Below are 24,755 nucleotides of genomic sequence, written 5' to 3'. Positions count from 1 at the left end.
TTCTTCCTGCCTCTGCACTGCCTTTACACTCTAAAACCCCTGGGCCTCAGAGGATATTGGGTTTACAGAAAGAGAGAGAGGTAGAGAGTATACATCTGACATGGTGTATGAAGTTAAATGTGATGTAATGTTAAGGAATATGTGGATGGCAGACAGACAGAGGGGACATGTAGTTGTTTATGTGACTTTACATGCTAATGTGAAAAATACAAGTCTGGAAAAGCTAAACAGTGTGGATGTCTGCTTCTAGCTCCTACTGATAGTCAACATTAGTTTGGTTTAATCTTGACCATGACTGTTTCTTCACTTTAAAACTATTAAAATGTTAACAATGGATTAATTATAATGTCTAATAATATAAATAATAAATAATAATCTTTCACACCATTGTCTTGGTTTTACATAAATGCTTTGTCTCATTCTTGTTGCTGTTGCAGCAAAGACTTTATTAAAAGAACGAAATACAGTAGCAAGAAAAGGTATGTGAACCTTTTGGAATCTCATGGTTTTCTGCATTCATTTGTCATAAAACATAACCTGAGCATGCTGCTTCAGGACCTGAAAAACTATGAAATTCCAAAAGGTTCACATATTTTTTCTTGCCAGTGTATGTTGGCGCTGTAGTTGTGCCAAGTGGCAATCCCTTTGGAAGGCATGACATATTGTGTAATTCTGTAATCAAGTCCTCTATGTTTGATCAAGAAAATACAGAAGCAAGACATTAAAAGGAACTTGATATCAATCAAAGACAGCATCACAGAGAGAAGAGTAACTCTAAAAGGCAGAGGCAGCATGTCACTGAGTTCTTGTGTCCTGCACCTTCACACCCATAGTCAGGCAGTGAATTCACACTACAGCACTGCATCCCAGGCTGTTCTATTAGAGGGTTACTATTACCACTATTTCCAATACCAACAGGTTTTATTTATTTTTTTGAATTCAGGTTTTTACATAGAATGGGCCACATAATCAATTCAGTCAAGAAACTTCTCTAAAGTGCAGCTAATGGCTGTTTTTGGTTGTTAAATTTGTAAAATGGCATTTTCAGCTTTACATTAGTTCAACTTCTTCCAATGTGAAGTTATAGGTAGTTTCCAAAACTATCTTGAAAATAGCTTCCCCAACGCTGCCTACGTTGAAAGACACCACCCACAACAACAGTAATCAACTGAATCTGAATCAACTGTAGAAATTAATTTTAAAGTAAAGAATTAAAACAAACAAAACACAACAATTACAAGACAACTTTTAAGGCAATGAAGTTACCTCGTGCATTTTGTGTGAACACATGGGTACTGTGGAGCGCAACTAACTGTCTAGATATAAATGCAAATGTAATTTAATTGAAAAAAATATATTTACAAAAACAACTGGCTTTAATGTCAAAACAATTAAACTGCTACACGTTGCAACCAAGACAGCATGAAACATAACCAGAAGGTAAGCAGACAGAAACACTTAACATTGATGGTCAGTTTAGTCACTTAAATGTAAGGAATTGCTAAAATCAATGTATGGGGACCCAATGACCTTAACGTCTTCAGTTGTATGAAAATATGATTGTGTGCTAACAATATTAAATTTAAACAAACAGTGTAAAGACATTATATGGTAGTTAATTTCAATTCAGTTTATTCAGATGGTTATGTAAACTTGTTAATGTTTACTTGCTATAATCTCAGAGTAAATAAGTTTTATTGATTTCTAAAACTCACAATTGTCCTCTTTCAGGTGTCATCCATTATCCATATGTTAGAGAATTTCCCAAAAACATGAATCACCAGTTGCATTTTTTAAGCGTCTCAAATAAGATTATTTTTATTCAGTATCAATAATCAATTACAGTAAGTGATTATCTGAACACTGATCACTCCAGCATGTAATCAGCTCCTGGCAGGCCTAGCTGTAAGTCAGGACAGTCCTAACCATTTGCAGTGCAATGTGATGGTTTCTTCCTCTGTGACCATGTGGGCTTTGAGAACAGTGACTGAAGTCAAAATGGTTGACATGCAGCCAATTGAGCCAAGCCCTACAGAGCTGGGATGACCTCATTCTCTGTCTCTCTGCTCCATCAGCTCCACTCATTGACCCCGAGATGAGCACCATCTGCTGAGGGGAGCTGAGTCCCTCTGCTGGACACAGAGCTTAGTAATCGTCATGACTCCTACAAAGAAATACTAGGTGCACTGCAGTGGTGATGTATGAATCCCCTTTGCTTTTACTAAGTGCCTGGTAGAATGGACAATCAAAATAGTCACAATCTCATCCTTTAACACTTAATCATGCTTAAACAGTGTGTAAAGTAAAAAGCCAAACAAGTGCACTTTTGCAAAGATATAAATGATTTTAATCACAACCTATCACAGCTCAAATATTTCTCATTGAAGAGGACTGAGGCCAAGTAGACACTCTAACAGCCCAAATCCTCTTGGACTAGGGAAAAAAATTCTGCATACAAAAATATATTTAGACATATCTATTTGTGGATTAGCTACAACCGGTTGATTTTGTTCAGTATACAATTTATCCTCTGCTGGCAAAGAAAGGCAAGATTTTACATAAAATTACCCACGTAGAAAGCAAATGAAGGGCTTTTTTTTAAGCAACTCAAGTGCTGCCATTGGTCCAATGCAGCGAATGCCGCTTAAAAATGATCACTTGCCACATTTCATGCTTCTGACTAGATGATGATGATGATAATGATTAAGTTGATCAACTAAATAATCATGCTGACCTGGCATTAGCTTACTAAAATGACTCTGTGTCCACAAGGTAGCTCTTTTTCTCTCAGAACTGTGGATCACATGTTTGCAATAATAGTGTGTGTGCAAAGCACGTGGCACTTTGTGTGGGGTGTGAAGCTTGTTAAATAACTATTCTTCTATTGCACTAATCATTTCTAATGCAAATTCAAGAAATCCCTTGAAACTTAGAAAGTAGAGCACCCAGTGGACACAAAGCCTCCAACATGCTTCATGATGCATAAAGCCAACCAGCAAAACTCCAAAAAGGGAATGGGATTGCACTCCCTTGCATTGCCTTTGATGGATGTGATACACCACACAGCCTCAACCCAGTTCCGTCCATCATACACAAACACGTCAAAGCTACATGTTAACAGCACAGACCCGTACACCTCTGAGTCGATTAAGTCGTACAAACCTCAAAGTAAAATGCTTTGCAAGTACACAGTTCACAGATACAAACTATCATTTAGCTCAGAACAAAAGCAAAGCAAACAATCCAATCAGAATATTTTCCATATTGCAGGAGAGCTGCTCTAAATATAAATATATCTAAAAAAAATATTTACATGCAGAGTAGCAATCATAGTGACGCATCCGCTTCCTCATCTCCTGGGCTGGCATGGCTGTGGTGGCTTTGACAAGACTCTCATGCTACATCCCACACGGCATCAGTCTAAACGTACATTAGTGACAACTGGAAGCTGAGGAATCCCCCCTTTGATTTGAGGGAACAACCATGGGAAGCCCAGCGCAGCTTTACTGGAACTTATTAGCTCACCTGCCAAGTGGGGATGGGCCAAAAGAAAAGTCAATACAGCAATATATCACAATACAATCTCCTGTGATACTGAGATGAAGCTACACTTTTCTTTTACTCCAGGAAATAAAACTGTTTTCCAACAGTTTGCTGTTTTTTTTTTCTTTGTTTTCTTTTCAGTCCAATGAGACTGAAAGCTTTTATAAAACAAAGCCTAGGAGTACAAGGATGCTTTCCTGTTCCAGTACATAAACTGTTATGTATCACAGGTGACTGTTTTGCAGTATATCACAGAATCACCAGTGCTGTGATTCTATTCTGACTAATATGCCACAGATCCCAACTCTACAGCAGAGAGCTAATAATCCAATAGTCTTTTTATCTGGTCAAAATAGTCAGTATGTGGGACTATTGTATGGTATATATTATATGTTTCAATGCTAGTGTGTAGAGAGATGTGTTTAGTTGTGAGAATGTGAGAGAAGCTTACATTTCTAGTTGTTTGCCAAATTACATTTTGGTAATCGTGATCTCAAATCTTTGTTGAGATCCACCTTATACTTTTACTTAACAGAAGAGTTATGTCAAATGCATTGTCTCAAGTCTGAACTTTAATCAAAACTCTCATCTGTTCAGCACAAAGTGCCACCCAGTTCCCAGTTGTCATGATTGCTTCATTACTGCAGCTATAATTCATTTAACAGTCAACAGATTCAGCACGACCTGAAAAGGTTTGGTTGTAAATTTTTGAATTTATTTTAAAAAGCCCAAATGAAAAACCCAAACAAACCCAATTTGATCAAACCAAACATGTGAGCCACTGATCCCAATTTTTAAAGGGGACAGGGGGATTTCAAACCACCACCAACCCTGGGAGCCCTGAGGATGAGGGAGGGGAGGGGGAACAGCATGCAGGGCGGGGAGAGGGAGGTTGGCGTCTGGGTCTTCGTGTCGTTCAATCATTCCTGTCGGAGAGAAGCAGTGTCTTTAAGGAGTTGTAATGATTTCCTGTTTCGAAATAAACACAACACAGGTACAGGTGTTACATCTTTGTACAAACCACTGGTCAGGTTTAAATAAAAACAAAACAAAGAAAGAAAAAGGTGTCTGGCAGCAGGCAGACCAGCTTCCCCCATTTCAGACACACAGAAGCTCGATCTTATCGGTTTTCCTTATTTTGGCCTTGTAGCTGAATGGTCTTCTGTACTCAATATAGATGAATGGGTGTGCAATAAAGAAATGATTAGACTGTCAAGTTAGTTTTCTCATGGTCACCTTCATTTTCACTTTACACAACCTTGATTTCAATGTGTTTTGAATTTGATATGTTGTTGGCGCCTCCTGCTGGTAGCATACTTTTATGTCATACTATGTGTCGTAATTCAAAGTGTGTATGTTGCATGTTATTCTAAATATTATACAGTAGAATTTCAACATGACACAAGATATTGAAAAGGGACAGAATTTTGGTTTTAATACATTTCTGAGCTTCGACCCAAAAAACTGCAGCAGAACTCCCTGGATAGGACCTTTTTACCACAGCGTGACACCAGCTCATTTGTTTCCAGAGCAGAGAGCAGTGATAAGTACACAGTTGTCCCTTAATTTCCAATAAACACTGCCACTGTTTCATGTGAAAAGGGGCCAATACCATTATTTTCCTTCTTCTTACTTAAAAAATGTCCTCCCCCCTCTTTAGGTTTGTGCCGGCCTTGAAACAATGATTGATATAAGGGGAAGATGTAATTTTCATTTTTATATAAAGTTCATTTTTATATTGTATGTATTGCTACAAACCTTCACCATCGCTCTGACCTCTGCCTCCCACTCTTCATTATATCAGTGTTGAATGTAGTGCAACCTAGTGAAGATGGTCTGTTACCAATCACCAGCGACAGAATTTAGCACACAGCCTCGATGCCAGCAGGCTTCCCTGAATGAATCTGTCCATCAACACGCAAACACGGGCTTGAATGTTTGCTGTGTACACAGCACTCCCGTTCCAAAAAAAGTTGGGACGCCACTTGAAATGTAAATTAAAACAGATTGCAGTGATTTTTATTTGTTTGATAATGGTAAAAATGCTGAAACAGAGAAACGTGATACTGCTGCTACCACTTTGTTGAATCAGGTGTTCTTGTGACAGCACTCAAAGTGTCCGGGAACTGAAAAGACCAGTCGCTTCAGTTTTGAAAGGTTATGAAAGCTTTTTGTTTTTTTTGCATTCCTGCTTAATAAAAGATTTCAGCTGCTCAAATGTTTTCAGTGGGTGACAGGTCTGGACCAGGCAGACCAGTTTAGCACGCAGACTCTGACTGCAGAGCCCTGCTGCTGTACTGTATCACATGCAGGACGTGGTTTGGCCTTGCAGAAATAAGCAGCAATGTTGTCTGGATGGCAGCATACGTTGCTCCAAAACCGCCATACACCGGTCAGCATTAATGGTGCCATTAGTTACTTGAGTCGTGTGCACCAATTCACCTGCATACCACCATGAATAGCAGCTTTTGAACTGTGTATTGATAACAAACATGTTAGAGTGACCGTGGCTCCGGATGGTCCCTCTCTGCTTCAGTTCAGAGAATGCAGGGTCCTTATGCATTTAAAAAAAACTACAACTTTTGGTGTTGTTTGTTACTGGTCTTTACTTTTAAAGCCAACCCTTTCCTCCGCTCCTGTTTTTACCTGTTTGATCATCTCTCCAGTTCTCTCAATGACAATGGTCTTGGCTTCTTTGACGGGCGACGTCAGCTGGTAGTCGTCACTCAGCAGGCCGAGCATGGGGTACTGGTTCCTGTACCTGGTTCCACACACATATAGATATGTTCAATGATGGCTTAAGCAGAAAGTCCTAGTTCATCTAAAAAAATCTAAATATCATGTGTTTTTTAGAGTTAAACTGTACTTAACTATAACTATACTACTGTACTTTCATTAGATGTATAGTGAAAGCATTTCAAGCCTTTGATTAAAACTTAAAACAGCTGATGAAAATCAAAATAAAGTATCTCAACATATGAGAATATCTAATTTTAGATATTCATGCAGTATAAATGTACTGTATGTATCTCTCTGTCTCTTTGGTCTACAGTTTCCTGTAGTATCTTACCTCTTGGTGATGATTGTCTTGGTGACGTTCTTGGAGCTGTCGTTTCTCTCCTGCATCAACCTTCTGATCTCCTGAGGGCCACAAGATCACAGGTCACATGTCAAAAGAGTGGACAGGTAAAGTACTTAACGTCTCTACTGGGATTGTTGTTTTATAATGTTTATTTCAGATTTTTTGTGTTTTGTTTTTTTTTATCTAGTTTTTTATTTCATTAACTACTGTTTGTGTGCAGGTGTGGTTATAAAACCTGATAATAAACTGTTTGCTAACTCCTTAAATCATTGGTGGTTACAGTGGTTTTAGACAGTATTTCGTGTGAACAAAGTAATTGTACGGTCTCTTGTGTGTTAGACAAGTGCACATTAAAAGAAATTGAGGTCATTAGTTAAAAAAACAACAGAGGCAGATTTTTCAGTCATCGTGTCTTCTAAGCGTGTCCTTTTATCAGATCACTTTAAATGCAAATGAGCTTGCGACGCCAAAACTTGCTTCATGTGTGGGAAACTACACTGCAGGTATGCAATGTCGGCACCCTGGGGTGACAAAAAAACATTCCCGGGTTTAATTAACTGACAGCCCGCTTCAGTTGATGCTGTGCAAAAAAAAGGTCAGAATGCAGTTGTACCTGAAAAGTGAAAATGAAATGAAGAAATAAATCAGTTTATAACCCTGAAGGGAGCTGTGTGTTTCTATGTAAACAGATTTTTTTAAGGCTTCTTTGTTTCTTTCTGCGTGACTGAACATATACAAGTCTTTTGTTCATTTAGAAAGCCATAACTTAATTACTTTCTGTTTGGGAATGTAGTGATTTTACTATAAGAAGCAGTTAGATGGTTTTAAACAAATCACAAACAAGAAAGCAAAAAAATAATAAATAAATAATATTGCTCATGACCCAGTCCACTCCTTATTAATTGGTTGACAATACGTCGTAACGGTTTGTATTTAAAGAGATGAAACATGCAAACACACTGGTATGGTTCTTTAGGATCTCTCCATCAACAACTGTAAAATAGTCAGAACAGCTGTAACAGAAATAGTGTTGGTGTGTTATGTTACAGACCTCCTCCTGCTTGGTGATGGTGATCTGCCGTTCTTTCAACGTGGTGAGCAGCTCTGAGATCTTCAGCTCGAGAGACCTCTCTGAGGACGACTTCTCAGTAGTAGTGATCGTGGTCTGGATTTTCGTTAACTGGGTCTGGAGGGAGAACAAAGAGAGAGAAGAGGACGTCACGCAATTTTAGATTTCTGCCCCATTCGAACCACCCACTATATCAAAAATGACTGCCAGACACAGACACATGGACAGGATGGGTGACGTCACTCCCCAAAGCGTCCCATCCATTTACAAGTCATCCTGAGGGGGGCATTAGTGCCTGAACCTTAATCTCACTACAACCCAACGAGTAGTCCTGTTTCAATCTCACCCTCAGGTTCTGTATCTCCTTATCTTTTTCCTCTTTCATGGTGTTGAGCTGATCGTTGTACTGGCGTGACAACTCCTCTGTCTTGATTTGCAGGGTGGAGCTGTTTCCTTGGCCCTTGTCTAACAGCTGAAGCACAGGTGGAGAAATCTTTGTGTAAATATTATGTCATTATTTTATTTATGCTAGGCAGAAAAAAGTTATTTTAAAAGCACAACTAAATTGATGGTATATTTTTCCTAAGAGAGTGAGAGTGATAGTGTTTTGCCTTCAGTCGGAGCATCTCGTTCTCCTTCTCCAGTGCTCTCATCCTCCCCTCCAGCTCCTTGATCTTGAACTCACGACTCGAGTCTGTGCTTCGATTGCTCATCATCTGGCTTTCCAGGGAGCGCTGGACGGTGACGGCTTCCTTCAGAGACACCTGGAGAGGAATGACACGTGCAGATTCACAACAGTGGGATTATAATGCTGTTGTTTTCTTACTAAACAGATGTGTTTATATTTTGTTCATCTCATTTACTGTACATCTGAGAGGGTAAATTAATTTCAAGAGTTATTCTTTCTTTAAATATTTCACCTGTACACAAATAAAGAGGTGCACCTTACCTGGAGTTGTCGGTTGTTTTCCCTGACAGCCTCTAGAAGGCTGTCATACTGCCGAGCCTGGTCTGCTTTGAAACTCAGATCTCTCTCCAAAGACTCCTTCTCACTTTCCAGACGCTGTAACACAAGAGACACACAGTATATACAGTATTTTTTTTCATGTATCAATATCATATTCAGATATTGACTTATGTCTTAGTATTTTTCCTTGCTGATTGATATTTGGATTGTATTAGTTGTGAATTAGTTTTTATTATGGTCAGGTAAGGAAGAATAATAGAGTTAGATAACTGGATTTGTCCTTGTGTTTGCATTTTTCATATGCCCTGTCTGTTTTTGTTTGATATAAAATTTAAACATTAAGCAAAAATAAAAACAATTGCAATGTATGTTTCGCATTCTTCAGGAAGGTGACAGTAAAGTGACTCCACTACACGGCATAGACGCTGACAGTAATAAGCTGTTATTATCTGGCCTGAAGCCAGCATGTGCCTTCTATAATTTAAAGCGTCTAATTAGAACTATTAAAGGCTCATAATGTAATGTGTAGGCTGCACATACTGTTCTAACCTCGCACAAATTAAAGTGCGAACACTTACGTTCACATTTAATTTATGCAACCTGGCCACAGTGTGCTGACGCATGTTCTGCACAGTTTTGTAGCTGAACATGGCTCACTTCTTCTTCTGTGATTTTCCATCTCTATGTTTACTTTTCAGATTACCTCTGAATGCAGTCTTCAGTCATGCTTCCTTTGCCATCTTATCTTTACAATTTTTTTTTATTCTGCAACAGTTTGGTTGTGTTTGTTGTCATGTAATGAATTGTGTCGACCAGTTAAGGGTCATCTGATGCTGTCTGGCTTCATGGTGAAAGCAGAACATAAACATACTGGAGGCTTTGGCTTCTTTTAAAGTCACATTCACTGTTAGGAAGGTAACAGTCAATGACTGGGCCCATGCAGAGCTGCACTGTTTTGCTGATCTTGTACCATATTTGGACCAGAGTATAGTGTTTAAAGAGTCCCTCTCAGGCAGCAGCAGCTCTTACCCGTAGGTCTTCAGACATGTGGAGGAGCTCCTCTCTCAGACTGCTGAAGGTGGATAACAGCAGACGCATGCTCTTGTCTGCAGTGAGACGAGTCTGACAAGCACAAGAAAGGAGGAGTTAATATCAGCATCAAGATACAGCATCTCTGAGAATGAATAGAAATGATTTAAGAAATGAAGTCTAATATTTATAGTCATCTAGAGATTAATATACAAATAAATAAAATAAACTCTCACTCACCTGCAGCAGGTAGCGGATTTGTTGTTTGGTGAGTTCAGTGGCTCCTTTGGGAATCAAAGCCTCCACCTCGTCTTTCTCCATCTGAAGACAAACACACACAAACAATGAACAATGAAACTGTGCACAAATCAACAGCTTTTTAAATAAAGTCTGTTTTATTTCCAGCTTGTGGTCGACTTTGACCAAGGATAAAGCTGTGTCTTCTGACAGCACTGTTATGATGTATTTCTCAGATGTGTGTGATGCTGATTTTTTTCTTACCTTATAGTCATTGCTGTGATCCAGATGGTGTTTCCTGTAACACAGAGAGAGGAAAGACAAACAATGAGCATGGCAAAGAAAGAGGGGGAAAAAAGAAAGTGACACTTCTGTGTTTTTGACTGCATGACTCAACCAGAAACAGTGTGTGTGTCTAATTGTTCTACGTAATTAGCACAGCAAGGCCAAAAACAAACACACTGCCACATTAAGGGGACTGACTTTCTATCCAGAATAAAAGTTTGGTCTACACAAGACAGACTGTGTCTGTGCCAGACCCGGCCTTCCAGAGATGTGGCCCTCCCAGAAAGAGTCCACTTTATCACTTATATTATTTATTTTTTAATCTGTTTATATATTTATTTAAACACTAGGCTCCTGTTGCTTTTACAGACTTTAATTCTGAACGTTCTAGCTCAATTTATCAAGAGCGTTTAATGAAAGATCAACAGGTGCAGACACACTACCAGACTCAGTTCCAGCTAAATAACTAATTAAATCTGTCGTTATCAATGTATCAGGAAGTTATTACAAACCCAGTAACCACAACTTGAAGAAATACAGCTGGAGCTGTGCCATCTCTCCCGCCTTCTCCGGTAACAGTTGTCAATCTGTATATATCATTACCTTTAACGGCCTATACTTATACATAATGGCATATATAGGAATCAGTTCAGTCCAGATTTTAAGATAATATGAGCAAAGAACAAAAAGTGAAATAAAAGGCATAAGTAACCCCAACATACAGAGTTTAATGCAACATTAAAATGAGCATTCGTCATCTCTAATCTAAAACTTATTAGAAGGTGAATGATAGATAATGATGGATAAATGCAGGGATGAGAAAAAAAATCCCAGTAGGCTCACTCCTTCTGTCACTTCTTGAAAAGCACATAAATCAGCCACACCAGTATAATGGTCCAGATGTCTGTGTGAGTGATTTAGAGCCTCAGATGTCAAAGGTAGCTAACAGAGAAGTGAAAAGCTGGAGGAGGATTAGGATTTCATGGTTTCACACACTACTTGAAATAACACTACATGAATCACCTGGGTGGAGACTTGATGGACACAAACCTGACTTCTGATCTGAGCCACCGTTTACTCTTACTGGCTACATCAGACCACCTGCTCTGCACTTCATGTGAGCCTCTCTTTTTCTGACCCAGGTTTACTGTACAGTAACTGTGTTTCTTATGCAGGGTGACAAAAAACATGTGAATAACAAAACTGAATATATGACTTTACCCACCGCAGCCAGTGTGTGTGATGAGAAAAGGCAGGAATTAAGAATGAAAAGACGCCAACTGACACTCCTCTCTGACCTGTTTGAGCTTGCTGCTCATGAGATCTATCAGCATGCTGATACCTCATGGTTGTTGTCTAGCCTACAGTATTTGCCAAATGATTTGATTTTATCAAAGTCGTTTTATAATTACTTATAAAATCATTACTTCTCTGTGTAGTTTGTTTCATCCAACATGAAATTTTTGCAGCCATGAACAAAAGCTCCCAAAGGCAGATTAGCGCCTCATGTTTTAGAGTCAGTCTTAGTCCAAACATAATTAGCATTCAGTACTGATTAGTACAGCAATGATTTTTTTCTCATTGCTGTAATCACTCTGTGATTTTACTTTTCGTGGTCTGTAAAACACACTAGCACTTGAACACTCACTGTCCACGGATCTTGGACACATGGTCGGAGATGCAGGAGTAGATGTCACAGTTCTTCCTGTAGACTTCAGCCATCAATTCGCCAAAGTAACGTGTGTCCAACTTTGTGGACTGTGGCACCTCCTTCAACTCGCGCTTCACCTCTGTTATAGACAACTTCTCTATCATTGGCGGCGGTTTCTGCTGTATGACATTGAGAATCTCAACCTCTTCCACCTCCACTGTTTCCTCCTCTTCGTCTTCCTCCTGCATAAACAGAGATAAACATCAGTTGTGCTTGAATGTGAAGGGTCCGTACTTCTTCGTACGTTATCTTCGTACTATTTTCTGTATTCAAGGTAAACATTGTCTGTCACTTATATTAGTTCACAGTATATGTAGAGTAAATTTAAGTTGGTAAAAAGTTAGTAAAGAAAGTTGGAAGAAAAGCATATAAGTGATGAAAGCCAACATGGATCACTCTTGCAAAGACGATCTGAGGAGCCGACTCAATGGGAACCTCAGTGAACTACCTCTGAACCTCTGACAAAACAATTTATTGCAGTTAAGCTGATAATAATGAACATGTTCAGATGACCTGACAGTTTCACTGAAACTGAAAAGTCCTTTGAAATATTCTAACAATGATGCCTGACGGGTACTTAAGGAGACGAATGTGATTCCTTCCATTTAGACAAATAGGAAAGAGGCTCTGACACACAAATATGAGAGCAAGCTGTTTTCTAAAATTTCAGTGTACGCTGCAGCATTAAGTGCTTAATTATAACTAAGAAAACTAAACCATGAAAAGACAGGCCCAGACTACAAACTGCTAAGGAGCATGCATACAGGAGTACTTATATGTTTCCTATATAGTTTATATTTATAATCATGTGGTAAATCAACTCTAGAACATTCGAGATCCTAGGATACCCACCTGCTACTTATACATACTACAGCTACACCTGCTCTGAGCAAACACGCCCATCACCTCCTGTTATCTACCTGCAGCAACAGAGTAGAGTCCGTTTTTGCATAACCTGTTAACTAACACCACGCTGAGCTGAGCCTAGCTGAACTGGGCTGTTCGCTGTGTGTACTCTTCACACAGAAAACACCTTGACTCTGCAAATACCTGTCACGCGCTTCGTGTTTGTTGACACACAAGCATTGTTCCTTGTGTTTGTAATGTGTTTAACCCGCCCTTCTTCTATTTTTAGGTCATCCTATGATGCACTTTTTGTGATGAGCTGGTTGCTTAAGAGCCCGTCACTAAACTATTTTAGCCTCATCTCTCAAGCTTTTAGCAAAGACTGAAGTGTGATTAAATATGATGAATACATATTTCCCACCCACAATTTGGGTGGTGTTATAGTTTGTCACATGGTTTTACTTGATCTCTGTTTGACCCCTGACTTACAGAGACTGATGTCATAAATATGTGTGGTTGTTCGGAGTCCTGTCAGATTCCACACGGGTCTAAAGAACATTGGGAACCCAATTTTCCTCTAAGTGAGGTTTACACTATTGTGGCATTGGAGGTCGACCAAAACCCACATGGAGCCAGTCTGTGTGTTTTTGGGCTGTAGACAGATTTAGTATTGCACTGTATTTTACTTCTAATAATCTTTTGTCCACTTCTGCTAAAGATTATCTGATCATGAAAGCTTACTCCTACAGCCTAAAAAATGACCCCAAAGTTAACTCTGACACACTGCCAGCAAAAATTCAATACTATAAATGTGCTAAATTGGAAGAAATGTGAAGGTTGTTCTGTAGAACGGCACCAAATTGATAAAGACACTCTTGATAAACTGCTTCAGAGTGTTAATAAAAAAGAAAACTTCCTGTTTCTACTTTGACCTTTCACCACCACCCAACGGCTGAAAGCCTAAACAATGACATCATTACAACCAGGAAACACTGCCACAGGAGTGGATTCAAATCAGATTACACACTCTTTACACAAACATCTTTCAAAAGACCACATGATCTCATTGTTATCTTAAATTTTCAAGTGCATGAAAAACATTTTTTGGAAATTTTTCAACAGCCGACGAATGACTGATATGCTGAAAATAAATTTGATAATAGTTTCTATGACACAATTTGATCTATGAGCACATGAAACCACCATAAACATTTTTTTTTAATAAATATTTAAAAGTACATACTTTGTACTCCATAAATCACACACCTTTGAAGCTATGTGAGAGGCTGTAAAGTCAAACCCTGTCTGGCTGCAGTGGCGACTATGTGAAACCTGTATTTATGTTTATGATTTTGCAGTGGTCAAAGGTCACAGTGGGACGAAAGACCGGCAGCTTTTATATTTGTTCCTAAATGCTAAATACAAACAGATGAGAACATAAGAGTGCAACAGTAGGGCTGCCTGGGGGTGGGTGTGTCTCTGTGTTGTGGGTTTGTGGCTGCTTCGGTAAAATAGCTGTCATTCCTGAAGTGAAAGGGAGAGTGCACATATGGACAGACCAGTAGATACCAGCACTGACAATGAGATTCTAGCATTCTTGAGATTTATCTCCACTTTACATGTTAAAGGTAGTGTTTAAAAGGCAGTTAATGTCTTCACAGGTAAGTAGATCCCAGACCTGAACCTGAATGCACTAGTTTAGGTAATGCAGGTGCATGACCTGGATAAAATTGTTTATTACAGTATTGATTTTATTTATATTGTATTACAGTAATTTTGACAGAAATTGAGTTTTTGTCAAACTTAGTTAATTAAATATCTGAACAAGTCAACTACATTCATATCCAGCCTATTGCATCCTCTATCTTTAGACCCCTGATCTGAATAAGGGAAGACTGAAAAAGTAAACGTCAGTGTTCCCAGCATCAGCTGAAGACCTACAGTGAGATACTGACACAGGTTTCTCTGTCTTCTCCCTGCCTGGAGGCCAAACCCTGAGATATCAGCGTGTTCTCTGAAGTTAAGACGATCTTCTTGTCAAATTGGATCAAAAAAAGAAACACCTTCCTGTTCGAGTGCAAACAAAAATCACTCAAAGTCTTTTCAGCATCAGTAACTGACTGACTGATCTAGTTTGACTTCTACAAGCTGTGAAAGGAGACGAGTAATCCAATATCTAAACCCAATATATCATCGCATCACCTTTTCACCATGACAGGTTCTCTGGTGTGTGTGTGTGTGTGAAGTGATGTAGGTCAGTGTGTGAACCGGACTCTCAGGACTCTCTGTGACTGAGTAACAGTAGAGGTTGTTATTGGAGAGAGAAGAATCACCTTACCACACAGGCTCTTTGTGCAACTCTCTGTGAGAGTCTTTGTTTGTGTCCTGCAAAACATTTCCCTCTTATCAAGCCATTTTTGTGTGTGATTCAGTCGAGCAGTGAGGTAAGAATATTTCAGTCTGTACTGTATCTCTAGCTCTTTCCAGTTTACTTTTCCGTGACTCTTCCACTACCCTTCATAATCTCTATTATGTAAAAATACTGACACTCTTTAAAGGGATTCTTGAAACAACTTAATTTTCATTCTGACCCTCTCACTGATGACAACATCAAAACCACCAGCTGAAATTATATTAGGTCAAAATAATGAAGTAGTTTATTCAACTTAAACTGAAAATCACAGAATAAAAAGCAAAACAACAATCACTGCACACATGCTCTTCTTCATCTGTTTAAAATGGAATCAGGCTTCAGGCCTACACAACAGATGTGAGGTACGTAAATAACTGTGATGATTACTTTTTTAATTTGGGGATCACCACCAGTTTCAACACACAGTGAAAGTTTGTACTAATCTAAAAAAGAACTAGACGTGCAACTTGAAAGTCAAGCTAAAAGTCGGTGATAAAACGCCAAGCAATGTCTTTCCAAAAGTCATTATGACACCTGGATGTGGTCCAGACATCACCATAACAACACAATCTAGCACTGAAAAAAACACAAATGTGTGAGAAAACCACCTCTGATGTGATCATGTCAGATGTAAGGCAGCAGTTCTTATACACACTCACTGAGCAGCTGTGTGACTGCTGCAGCACTACTGGTGTAACGCAATCAATGCAAGCAATTTCTAATCTTTGTAGTTCTCTATAAAATCTAAAGAAGCATCAAATGAATTGATAATATCCAGAAAATTATGAGAATCAATTAAATAGCAGCATCAGAATACCTAAGAAAAATTTTAAGCTAACTTACTGCCTGATCCTGCTTTATCTTTATGTACAGACGTGACAGTGTTATCAGCATGTTTCCAAAGATTAATAAATATTCCCTTTTAAAGATTTCCTCACGTGGTGGAAAATGTTCACCCAGATTTATTTAAATTACTATGAATTTCCAGTGACATTCATGTTTTACTCCTGCTCTCCTACAGTTTCATGGTTTCATCCAGCTTTTCTCCCTGTTGGCACAGTTGGTAAGAACCACACAAACAAATGCTTTACCAAATATTTCAAGCATGTGAAACAAGGGCTACATTTACTTAATCAGCCAATCATAACTTCATAGCTGGAATGAAGAAGGAGGAAGAAATCTTTTCACACCAGAGGCAAAAGAATAGTGAAAGAAAACTGGAAAATTTAATTTATTTAACAACAATGTGCAGATACAAAATGCATCACAAGGCCATAACTCAGCTATACCAATAGTATGACAGCTTCAGAGGTGATTTTACCAGCAACAGACTGGAAAGCAGATAGCATACAGATGCCAGATGCCTGTTGATGGAGATGTGCGTGAGGTGTGTTATCATGTTTATTGCAATGCAAGAAGACGACTAGATACCAGATAAACAAGCACTGATGCGATACAAGCTGACAACACAAAAACCAGGTGCTGAGCTGTAAATATTTTCACACAAATATGGACTGCGAGGCTGTAAAATGCTGTTGTTGAAAAGCTTGTCCTGTACAGCTGTTAGGAATGTGTTTTCTTAAAGCTACAAATCACCCTTCGTCCTGTCACGTTAAGTTGTTGTTGTTATGATAGTGAAGTAAAATAATAGTTTTACTTTTTGGCTCAGAAACTATTGGAAATGCTGCGATTTGCTCATAGTAAATGTGTAAAAACATGATATCTTGTTTAGTGCTCTTGCCTCACCACAACGTGACACCATCCTTCACTGTCCTGTAATTAGGACTGAATTCTAAGCATACCCCACAGTGGCGAGAAAAGCCTCTTGGAAAGCAGCTGATCAGGGACAAAACCTGAACAACACTGGAGCTCAGCTAATCACTCATTCTAATTTGGTTTCAGGCTCGACGAGGCAATTCTTACTTGGTGAGAAGATTTGAAGATATGACAGATTTCACTCAGACAGCAGTAAACACGTCCATCAGCAACCGCTCTGCTGAATCACACCTTCACACCTTTCACTCAGCTGGTCTATCAAAGAGCTGTTGCACGCTGTGGCTTTGATGTCCTTCAAAGGGATTGTGTTTGTTTACAGAATGCCATCAGATCTAGAGGTTCACGTCTGCTCGACTCACTCTGGATAATAATAGAACGAATGTCCAAAATGTAAAAATGAAGCTGAGAAATGTTACTCACACACTGAACCACAATTACACTGTCAACTGAGCATAAAAAAATAATTTGCCAATAACAATAAAAACATCTTCAGTGCCGATAAATTTTCAAAATTTCAAATGATGAACAAACGATCAGGTAAATCATTTAGGTCATTTTAAAGCAAACATCTCAATTATTCCCTGGTTCTGTAGTTGTGCATGGAGGAGAAAAGAGTGTGTACATACGTTTGGCCGTGTTGTGCAACAGAGATAAAAGCTGAGCCTCGGGTCGGCATCATATTCACATTTTACAGAATCCACAGAAAATGTGAAATGATTCATAGTCTAACATATACTGCATAGCTGCACCTTTGGCCTGTACAAACCGGTATATGTCTGCTAACAGCTGCAGGCAGAGCTACAGACAAACCTATATGAGCTGTTTCGACCAATCACGAAAGAGTGGCTGACTGTGAGGGCATGTCATGCTTCGCTTGGCTCAGTGAGTGAAGGTTTAGGTAATAAGACAGTTCGGAGAGGCCCCATCCCATGTGTGAGAATATTAAATCTTAATCCATGTGCAGTTTGGCTATAGTTGGTTTAGTTTTCATTCTTGATCTGCCACGTCCACGAGGGAGGATGATATGATAATAAATCTAATGCAAGTCAGTCTGCTGTTTGTTCAATTTCCTTTCAGGTTTGAAATTATTGAAAATAATTTATCTGTTATCTGTAGGCATCTGATGTAAGAGTCAGTTACAAAAAGTTGGTTATTGGCTTTGTTCCTTTACCACACCTTGTACTCTGATAGTGATCACCTATCTTCATTGTTCATAAGTCTTGGCATGTTAGCAACATAAACTGATTAGACACGCAACTTGGGGTTCAGCGTCTTGCACAGGGACGCTAGAACATATTTACGGGAGTAGCCGGGGACTGATGTTGAAATTAGTGGATGACGCACTCCATTCTCTGAACCACAGCCAATAAATCAGACATTCAGCTACCTGTGAAGGTTAATACTTAAATTAAGCGTTAAGGTTAGAGGGAGCTTTAGGTTACAGCGGGTTTAGGTTTAGCTGTCAATATTAAAGTAAAGGGGCTAAGGTATGCATTATGCCAATGAGCATGCACACAACTACAGAAAGACAAACGTGGGCAAGTGTGTTGTCAGACGTTTTCCCTTCAGGCTCACTGTGTCTGTCAGTCAACAAACAGCAGAGGTCAAAAAGCCGGGATTTATCTTACACTTAAGATGTCACTGAAGTCATAAATTTATTTTGCCTGTTTCTTGCCCACATACTGTACATGTACACACTTAGTACTATACCCCTAATGGCTTCACCTGTGAAAAATAATTTGTTTTTATTGGAATCACATGCTGTGAGATAACAAATCTCTTAAACCACAAGTTTCCAAATCTAGGAAATGCTGCATCATATGTCAAAGCTTTGGTACCAGCAGTTTCAAAGGAGCTTCGGAGTAATTTGAAAGTTACAAAAGTAATAAGTTAACTAAAAGAGAAATTAGAAAATATAGAATTGAAGAAAAAAAAACATCAAGAATATAATAAACAATCTTTCTTCCGGTAGAAAAACAGTCAACATGTCTGTCTAAGAACAATTTACTCCTGACTTTGACCTCTTCAAACAATCTTGTCAAAAGCTTTCTGCTGCCTGTTTGAGAAAAGGTGAGTAGGTGGTGACAAGTCCAAATTATTTTCTGAAGTTGCACCTGGCACAAGACTGAGCACATACTAAGCAAGTAGCTGCACACACTCTGCAGATGAAGGGAAAATATTAAAAGCCTTAGTGTAATTATAAGACTGTACTTCTAATTTATTCTGGATTGATTCTTACTGACCACCCACATAACAACGCTGCAGATTTCTTTCGATATGCATTATGTGTATTGCTAAAATAATTCATCTGGTAATGTTTTTTTTAATGTTGTCATTTATAAAGGAAAAATATCAAGTTATTGTTTGCAGGAACTCACACATGGCAATTTATTAAAAATTACAGTTACATTAATGAAAATTGCCAGTTACAGCCTTCGAGCTTAATGCAAGTTCAAGCATGAAGGCAACTGTTGATGACATTAGTTCGTCATCATACCAGGACTCCACCTCTCAACTATCAACCAATAATTTCACCATGTACTGTGCACAGGACTTCTTATGATCCAATCATCATCCTGGCTGAAGGGGATGTCTGACCTGATTGCTGTTTACAGACCTCCATTCTTTTTGTTTAATTTCTAATAATTAAACTATCATTCATGTTCATTTGTGTCTTTGCTAATTGAACTCTGCTTCTAACTTCTTTAAATGTGAGCGCCTCACTCGGGCAAACACAGACAATCACGAAACTGAGACTGAACAGCCGAATAACAACTAAGTATGATTACTCTACATTAAATGAGGCTTTCACTGGTCATGCCAAGAATGGCATCAAAGCACCGTCCCAACCACGATAAATCAGAGAACCTCCCTGCTTTGACAACAGCTATATACATGACGCTGCAGGTTCACATCCAAGGAATGCACCCACCCACAGCCCAGGCCTATGAGAAGTGACCAGACACACCCCAATTTAACAACCACCCTGAATGGTTTGTCAGCTCTGTGACAAGGTCCTGTGATTATGAACAAAGTGCTGTTGTAACAGTGTGAATGTGGAGGCAGGGCGTAGCTGCACACCGAGAGCGCACATGTACAGTGAATCGCCCCCGGCTGAACTGAGAAGGGTTTAAAACGAAAAATAAAAAAAATAAAAATGCGCTCGCTCATTATGCTACACTGACATGTTCCCATATTGAAAGAGAGGTTTCATGTAGATGGGTGTGGTTGCCCAGTTAGACTCACCACTCTCTCTGCTATTTTTTTTATATCTTTCTTCACCTGGTTGTGAAATTTGAAGAAACTCCTCCTTGTTCTATCACAAAATTACACATCCAATTTGAAATCATTTAGAGCTAGCACGAATGATTTTACCAAAATGAAGACCGCAGACAAATGGCACAGAGAGGAAAGGCTTGGCTATGTCTGTAGCACCAAATATGTAACTCAGTTATAATGCTTAAAAAAAAGCTAGTTTTCTATATCTACTGAACCAAACATGGAGGATGAATTAACCTAAACATCTGTCTGATATTAGTTCCCTGACTAATTTAATAGTTACATCTGTTCATTTTTAAATATCTAGTCATTGTTCCTTCCATAGTCTTTACCCAGTGGACTAGACTGTGTGAAGTTCAGACACAGGAAAAACCGCTCACACTTTCTCTCCCAACTTGAGTGACATTTTAAGAGCAGGGTTACATGCTGCAGCACGTTTTGGGCTCATTTGCCTAGCAGGACTGTGGATCATGTTTAATGACTTAATACGTCTGTTAGTGGAGTTTACACACTTTTGTTGAGATTAGATTCTTATCCACAGCATTATTCATTTTAAACTAAAGTAAACAAAACAGGATTTAACATGACTCTAGTTGTTTTTTACCAAGTGAGGGACACATACCTGTGCAGTTGCCAGACTGAGCATTGTTATCAAAAAAAAAAAACCTTTATGGTGCAAATTTGTATGCATTTGTGTTTTCCTCACCTCCTCTTCCTCTGCACTTGGCTCGGGACTCTTGACGGGACTGGGTGACTGGCTGAACACTGATGAAGACTTCCTGCTGGTACTCTGATACAACCAACAAAGGAGGGACAGAGAAGAAGATAACATAATTAAAATTCAAATGTTAAGCAAAGCAACACGATTTCTTTTTTGCTTTTGCATAACATTAAGTATATTAAATATTCTCACTCAATTAATGGTTTGGGACCGTGTACACGACCCATTAAACACAATCTGACTGTGTGCATCATACAGGGAGGAGGTGAAACTGTGGCTGTTTGCTGCAGAGTCAATTACCACATCCATTCAAAATTTGCTACAAAAACGTGTTTCTTTTGTGGCTCAGCTGGGTGGAAGCACCGCAAAGATATTGCATGATCCTTAGTGAGCTATGACATGATTATGTCAAACACGTCTCAAACTGCTCAACATTTAGTGCCCAACACGCCCAATAACCTCTACCTGACTTTGATTATTCTTGCCCTAGTCCTGAAAGATGTCAGACTTAGCACTTGTTCTGATAAAGAACATACTGCGACTTGTCTTGAATTGAGATTTGATTTGAAATTTCTTTGGCTAGACTCAAACCTTGACTTCAACCTTGAATTACCTGATACATGAAGCCTGCTCCAATAGACCCAAGAGCTGACACCGCTGTTTACAGATCTCTGACTCAATCAGCACAACAGGACCTCAAAGAATGATCATCTGAGGTCTCTGTTTATCATTTGTTTCTGGCAAACTAACTCTCAATACAAAATCATGCTAAACAGTGACAGCAAACAAAGCTTTATATGTGATCTGGGCGTCTTGATGCACATAGTTTTACTCATGCAGTTTGTACAGTGTAGTGCAGCACTGCTTCCCAACTGAGAAGAGCATATTGGTACTTGTCCTCTTGCCTTGATGTCACTCTGAAGGCATCAGCAATTTGAAAGCTGAATCTGAGCCAATAACAGTCCCACAGATTCAGATCAGGTGAGGTAAGATCCATCTGTCAAGTGTAATACCACCCTAACAGCATAAAATAAAATAAAGCAGTCGAGCAGGTTGCCCTCTAAAACCAACACAGTGGTTAATTGGTGTGAGAAAGAAGCAACAGATCCCCATATAAAGCTGCCATGGCCCGGTGTGACTTCTGTGACTGTTTGTCTGATCAACAAGTCAGACATATTCAATTGACATGTACTGTAAATTATACAAAAATAAATGACGTCCTCCACCCAATCACAATGAATTAGTCTTGCAGGGCATGGTGTAATGTTCAACTGCCCTCGTATCAGTGCTGTTTAATTCAGCAAAACTAATCCCGCCAGGTGGAAGAATGTGTTTGTCTTCAAATGTGAGGGTGTGTCGCTTCAACACAGTCAGACCGGGTGTGGCACCGCTTCTCTATCAAGCACGACATGAACTTTTAGAGTGTAGTGACTCAATAGTAAACATTAAAATTGACTTCTTTTTTTTTAAAGTAAACTACCAGGAATATATTCAAATGCTTTAATTTTACAGTAGAGAACGTGTGTAAACCATCTGGGTGGAAAAGGCCAAAGCTTTCAGGAAGTGTTAGTCGGAGCAGGAAAGAGTTTGCTGTCAACACTTTAGCGGGTTCAGGAGCAGGCTGGTACCACACTGGTAAGAAGTATACAAGGAAGGTGAAAACTCAGCAGGTGACAAACTCCAGAGCCTGCAGCACAATTTCTACTGATCAAAGTGAAGTACAATGCATAATGCAGTGTTATACTTTGACAATGACACAATGTCTATAAAACAGTCAAGTGTCAAAGGGCAGGAACAATAGTTTCTTAATCCTTCTGAGAATGTGAACCCAGGTAATAACAATAACTTCACTAGAGCTCATTTAATCATCCAGGGAAGTCATAGCAAACACTTTAAATTCCAGTTATTGGACATTAAATTACTGAGACCCATGTCAAAACACTACAGTATAGTGTCACTACTGTGACTATAAAAACAAAAGCTCATTTATAGCTTGTATTAAAGAATATGAAAAATTGTTTTTTTTTCTGCAAACCTGTCTTTAACAAAACAAGACAAACAAAGCAGCAGAAATACCAGAATATTCAGAATCAAGACACCAGGGCTGCAAATAATTGTTTTCATTATTTACTAATGAAACTTGTTTTCTTGATTGATCCATTGATGAATCGTCTGACATCAAATATTGGAAATTTAGGTTATTTGGTTTTGCCTAAACAAGTTACAAAATATAATGTTCTGTTGGAATAACTGTTTAATTGACTTATTAACACCTCTAGATGACATTCAACAAAGGTTTCCTGCGATATTAAAAAGCAAGGAAGTTGCAAAGAGGAATTTAACAACTACGCTACTGGGCTGCATTCTATTTCATCTAGATTATCCAGATAAAAAATGATGACACTGAAGTGATACTTTAAAATAATCAATTAACTTCGGGCTGATGATCACATTCAGACACCAGAGAAAAAGACTGCAGAGTGGCACAAAAAAAGTGGGACATAATCTGTGTGTTTGCAACATTCAAGCTGCTATAAGGAACATCAAAGAGCATTTCACGTGCATTTGAACAAGTACCCACAAAACACAATACATGTCCTTATTCTAGTTACACATCTTTTCCAATCATAGCCACAGATCAATACACGGGTGATGTGCAGACCTTGTGTTCATTCAATTCTCTGCACAGTATTTTAATTTCTTTTTCATGTATAATAACTTCTGAGCTTTATATGTAATGTGGTTTAAAGGTGGCTGATTATTGGTATGCACTGCATTAAACAGATTCTAAGGAAGTCACCTTCAGGCTTGTTTGAGCTCAGTAAATATTCCCTGTGTTGTCTTTCAAATGCTTCCTTACTAAATTCCGATCATTAGACTCTTGCACTTACTAAACAGGCTAATATAACCTTTGACACTGCATGCTTTGTTGAGAAGAGTGTTTCATCCTTCCCTGCACCCCGGAAGGTTTTGTTCCAGTTCATCTTAATAATCATGTTTAAATGAGCCTTTTGAGCAGGAGAAGGGGCTGATCGTGGTTGCTCACCTCCAAAGTGCTCTGCTGATGGTACTGCAGGTCGGACTCCTGGCTGCTGACGCTCAGGCGAGGTAAACTCTGCAGGTACACCGGGGACATCATCTGTTGTACCATTGGCTGTACCATTGGCTGTACCATTGGTTGTACCATTGGCTGCTGCATCAGGACGTAGGACTGCTGTGGCACGGCCTGTTGCATCGGCACCAGGTATCGCACCGAGTCATAGCCGTTCAGCGCGTACGGCACCTGCGTCACGGAACCGGCCTGGATCACCGTGCTGGTCAGCTGCTCCTGGGGGGTGACGTTCACGGTCCGGTAGGTCGAGGTCGACGTAGTCGACTTCTGGCTCGACTGGAAAGACATCTTGATGGATCTGTCAGCTTAAACTCCTCACAAACCCGAGAGAAAAACAGCAACAGCAGACGGCTGCAAGTTTCTCAAGGCGGAGAAGTCGCTGCGGGAAAAGACCACGCAGGTTCCTCAAGCTGTTTTCTTCTGAGGGTTTGTGAAGGTAGGTCGTCTACGTAGTCCTAGTAGTCCTAGTGTAGACTGAAGAGGAAAGTCCGGTTAGAGGAGTCCTTCCATAGAAAGAAAAACTACTGAGGGAGGCGCTTGATGCTCTTTATGCAAATACTGCTGTGCGCATCAGGAGGTGGGAGGACTCAGAGCTGGTACAAAGATCAACTTCACAGTGAAAATGAGAAAGAAGAAGGTGAGATTTGGTTCCCTGGCGGTGGCTGGTTTCCTCCCACAATGCCAA

General features: G+C 39.3%; 1 protein-coding gene across 2 annotated transcripts; it reads right to left on the bottom strand.

Moving 5' to 3' along the window:
* Positions 1 to 902: 902 nt before the first annotated feature.
* Positions 903 to 24,571, bottom strand: pof1b (POF1B actin binding protein). 2 transcript variants are annotated; one of them, XM_026373491.1, is made up of 13 exons: positions 24,005 to 24,571; positions 20,944 to 21,027; positions 11,861 to 12,105; positions 10,192 to 10,225; positions 9,931 to 10,011; positions 9,691 to 9,783; positions 8,644 to 8,757; positions 8,306 to 8,458; positions 8,041 to 8,166; positions 7,677 to 7,811; positions 6,614 to 6,684; positions 6,190 to 6,304; positions 903 to 4,512 (listed from the first exon to the last, which is right to left on the bottom strand). In XM_026373491.1, the coding sequence occupies exons 1-13, from the start codon at positions 24,356 to 24,358 to the stop codon at positions 4,492 to 4,494; spliced, it is 1,626 nt and encodes a 541-aa protein (XP_026229276.1). In that variant the 5' UTR covers positions 24,359 to 24,571; the 3' UTR covers positions 903 to 4,491. The 2 variants fall into 2 exon arrangements, with proteins under 2 accessions (XP_026229276.1, XP_026229278.1); XM_026373493.1 differs by having other exon boundaries at positions 903 to 4,469; positions 24,005 to 24,570.
* Positions 24,572 to 24,755: the final 184 nt, after the last annotated feature.

This window comes from Anabas testudineus, chromosome 14 (genome assembly GCF_900324465.2).
Source record: "Anabas testudineus chromosome 14, fAnaTes1.2, whole genome shotgun sequence".
NCBI classification, from domain to species: Eukaryota; Metazoa; Chordata; class Actinopteri; order Anabantiformes; family Anabantidae; genus Anabas; species Anabas testudineus.
This window is presented reverse-complemented; position numbering and strand designations above follow the sequence as displayed.

Bases quoted from the DNA above. Each gene is read 5' to 3' on its own strand.
- pof1b (XM_026373491.1), bottom strand. From the start codon at position 24,358: ATGTCTTTCCAGTCGAGCCAGAAGTCGACTACGTCGACCTCGACCTAC. The intron at 8,459-8,643 runs GTAAGGTGCACC...ATTCCTCTCCAG, and splicing joins AAAACAACCGACAACTCCAG to GTGTCTCTGAAGGAAGCCGT. The intron at 6,685-7,676 runs GTCTGTAACATA...TGTGGCCCTCAG, and splicing joins CCATCACCAAGCAGGAGGAG to GAGATCAGAAGGTTGATGCA.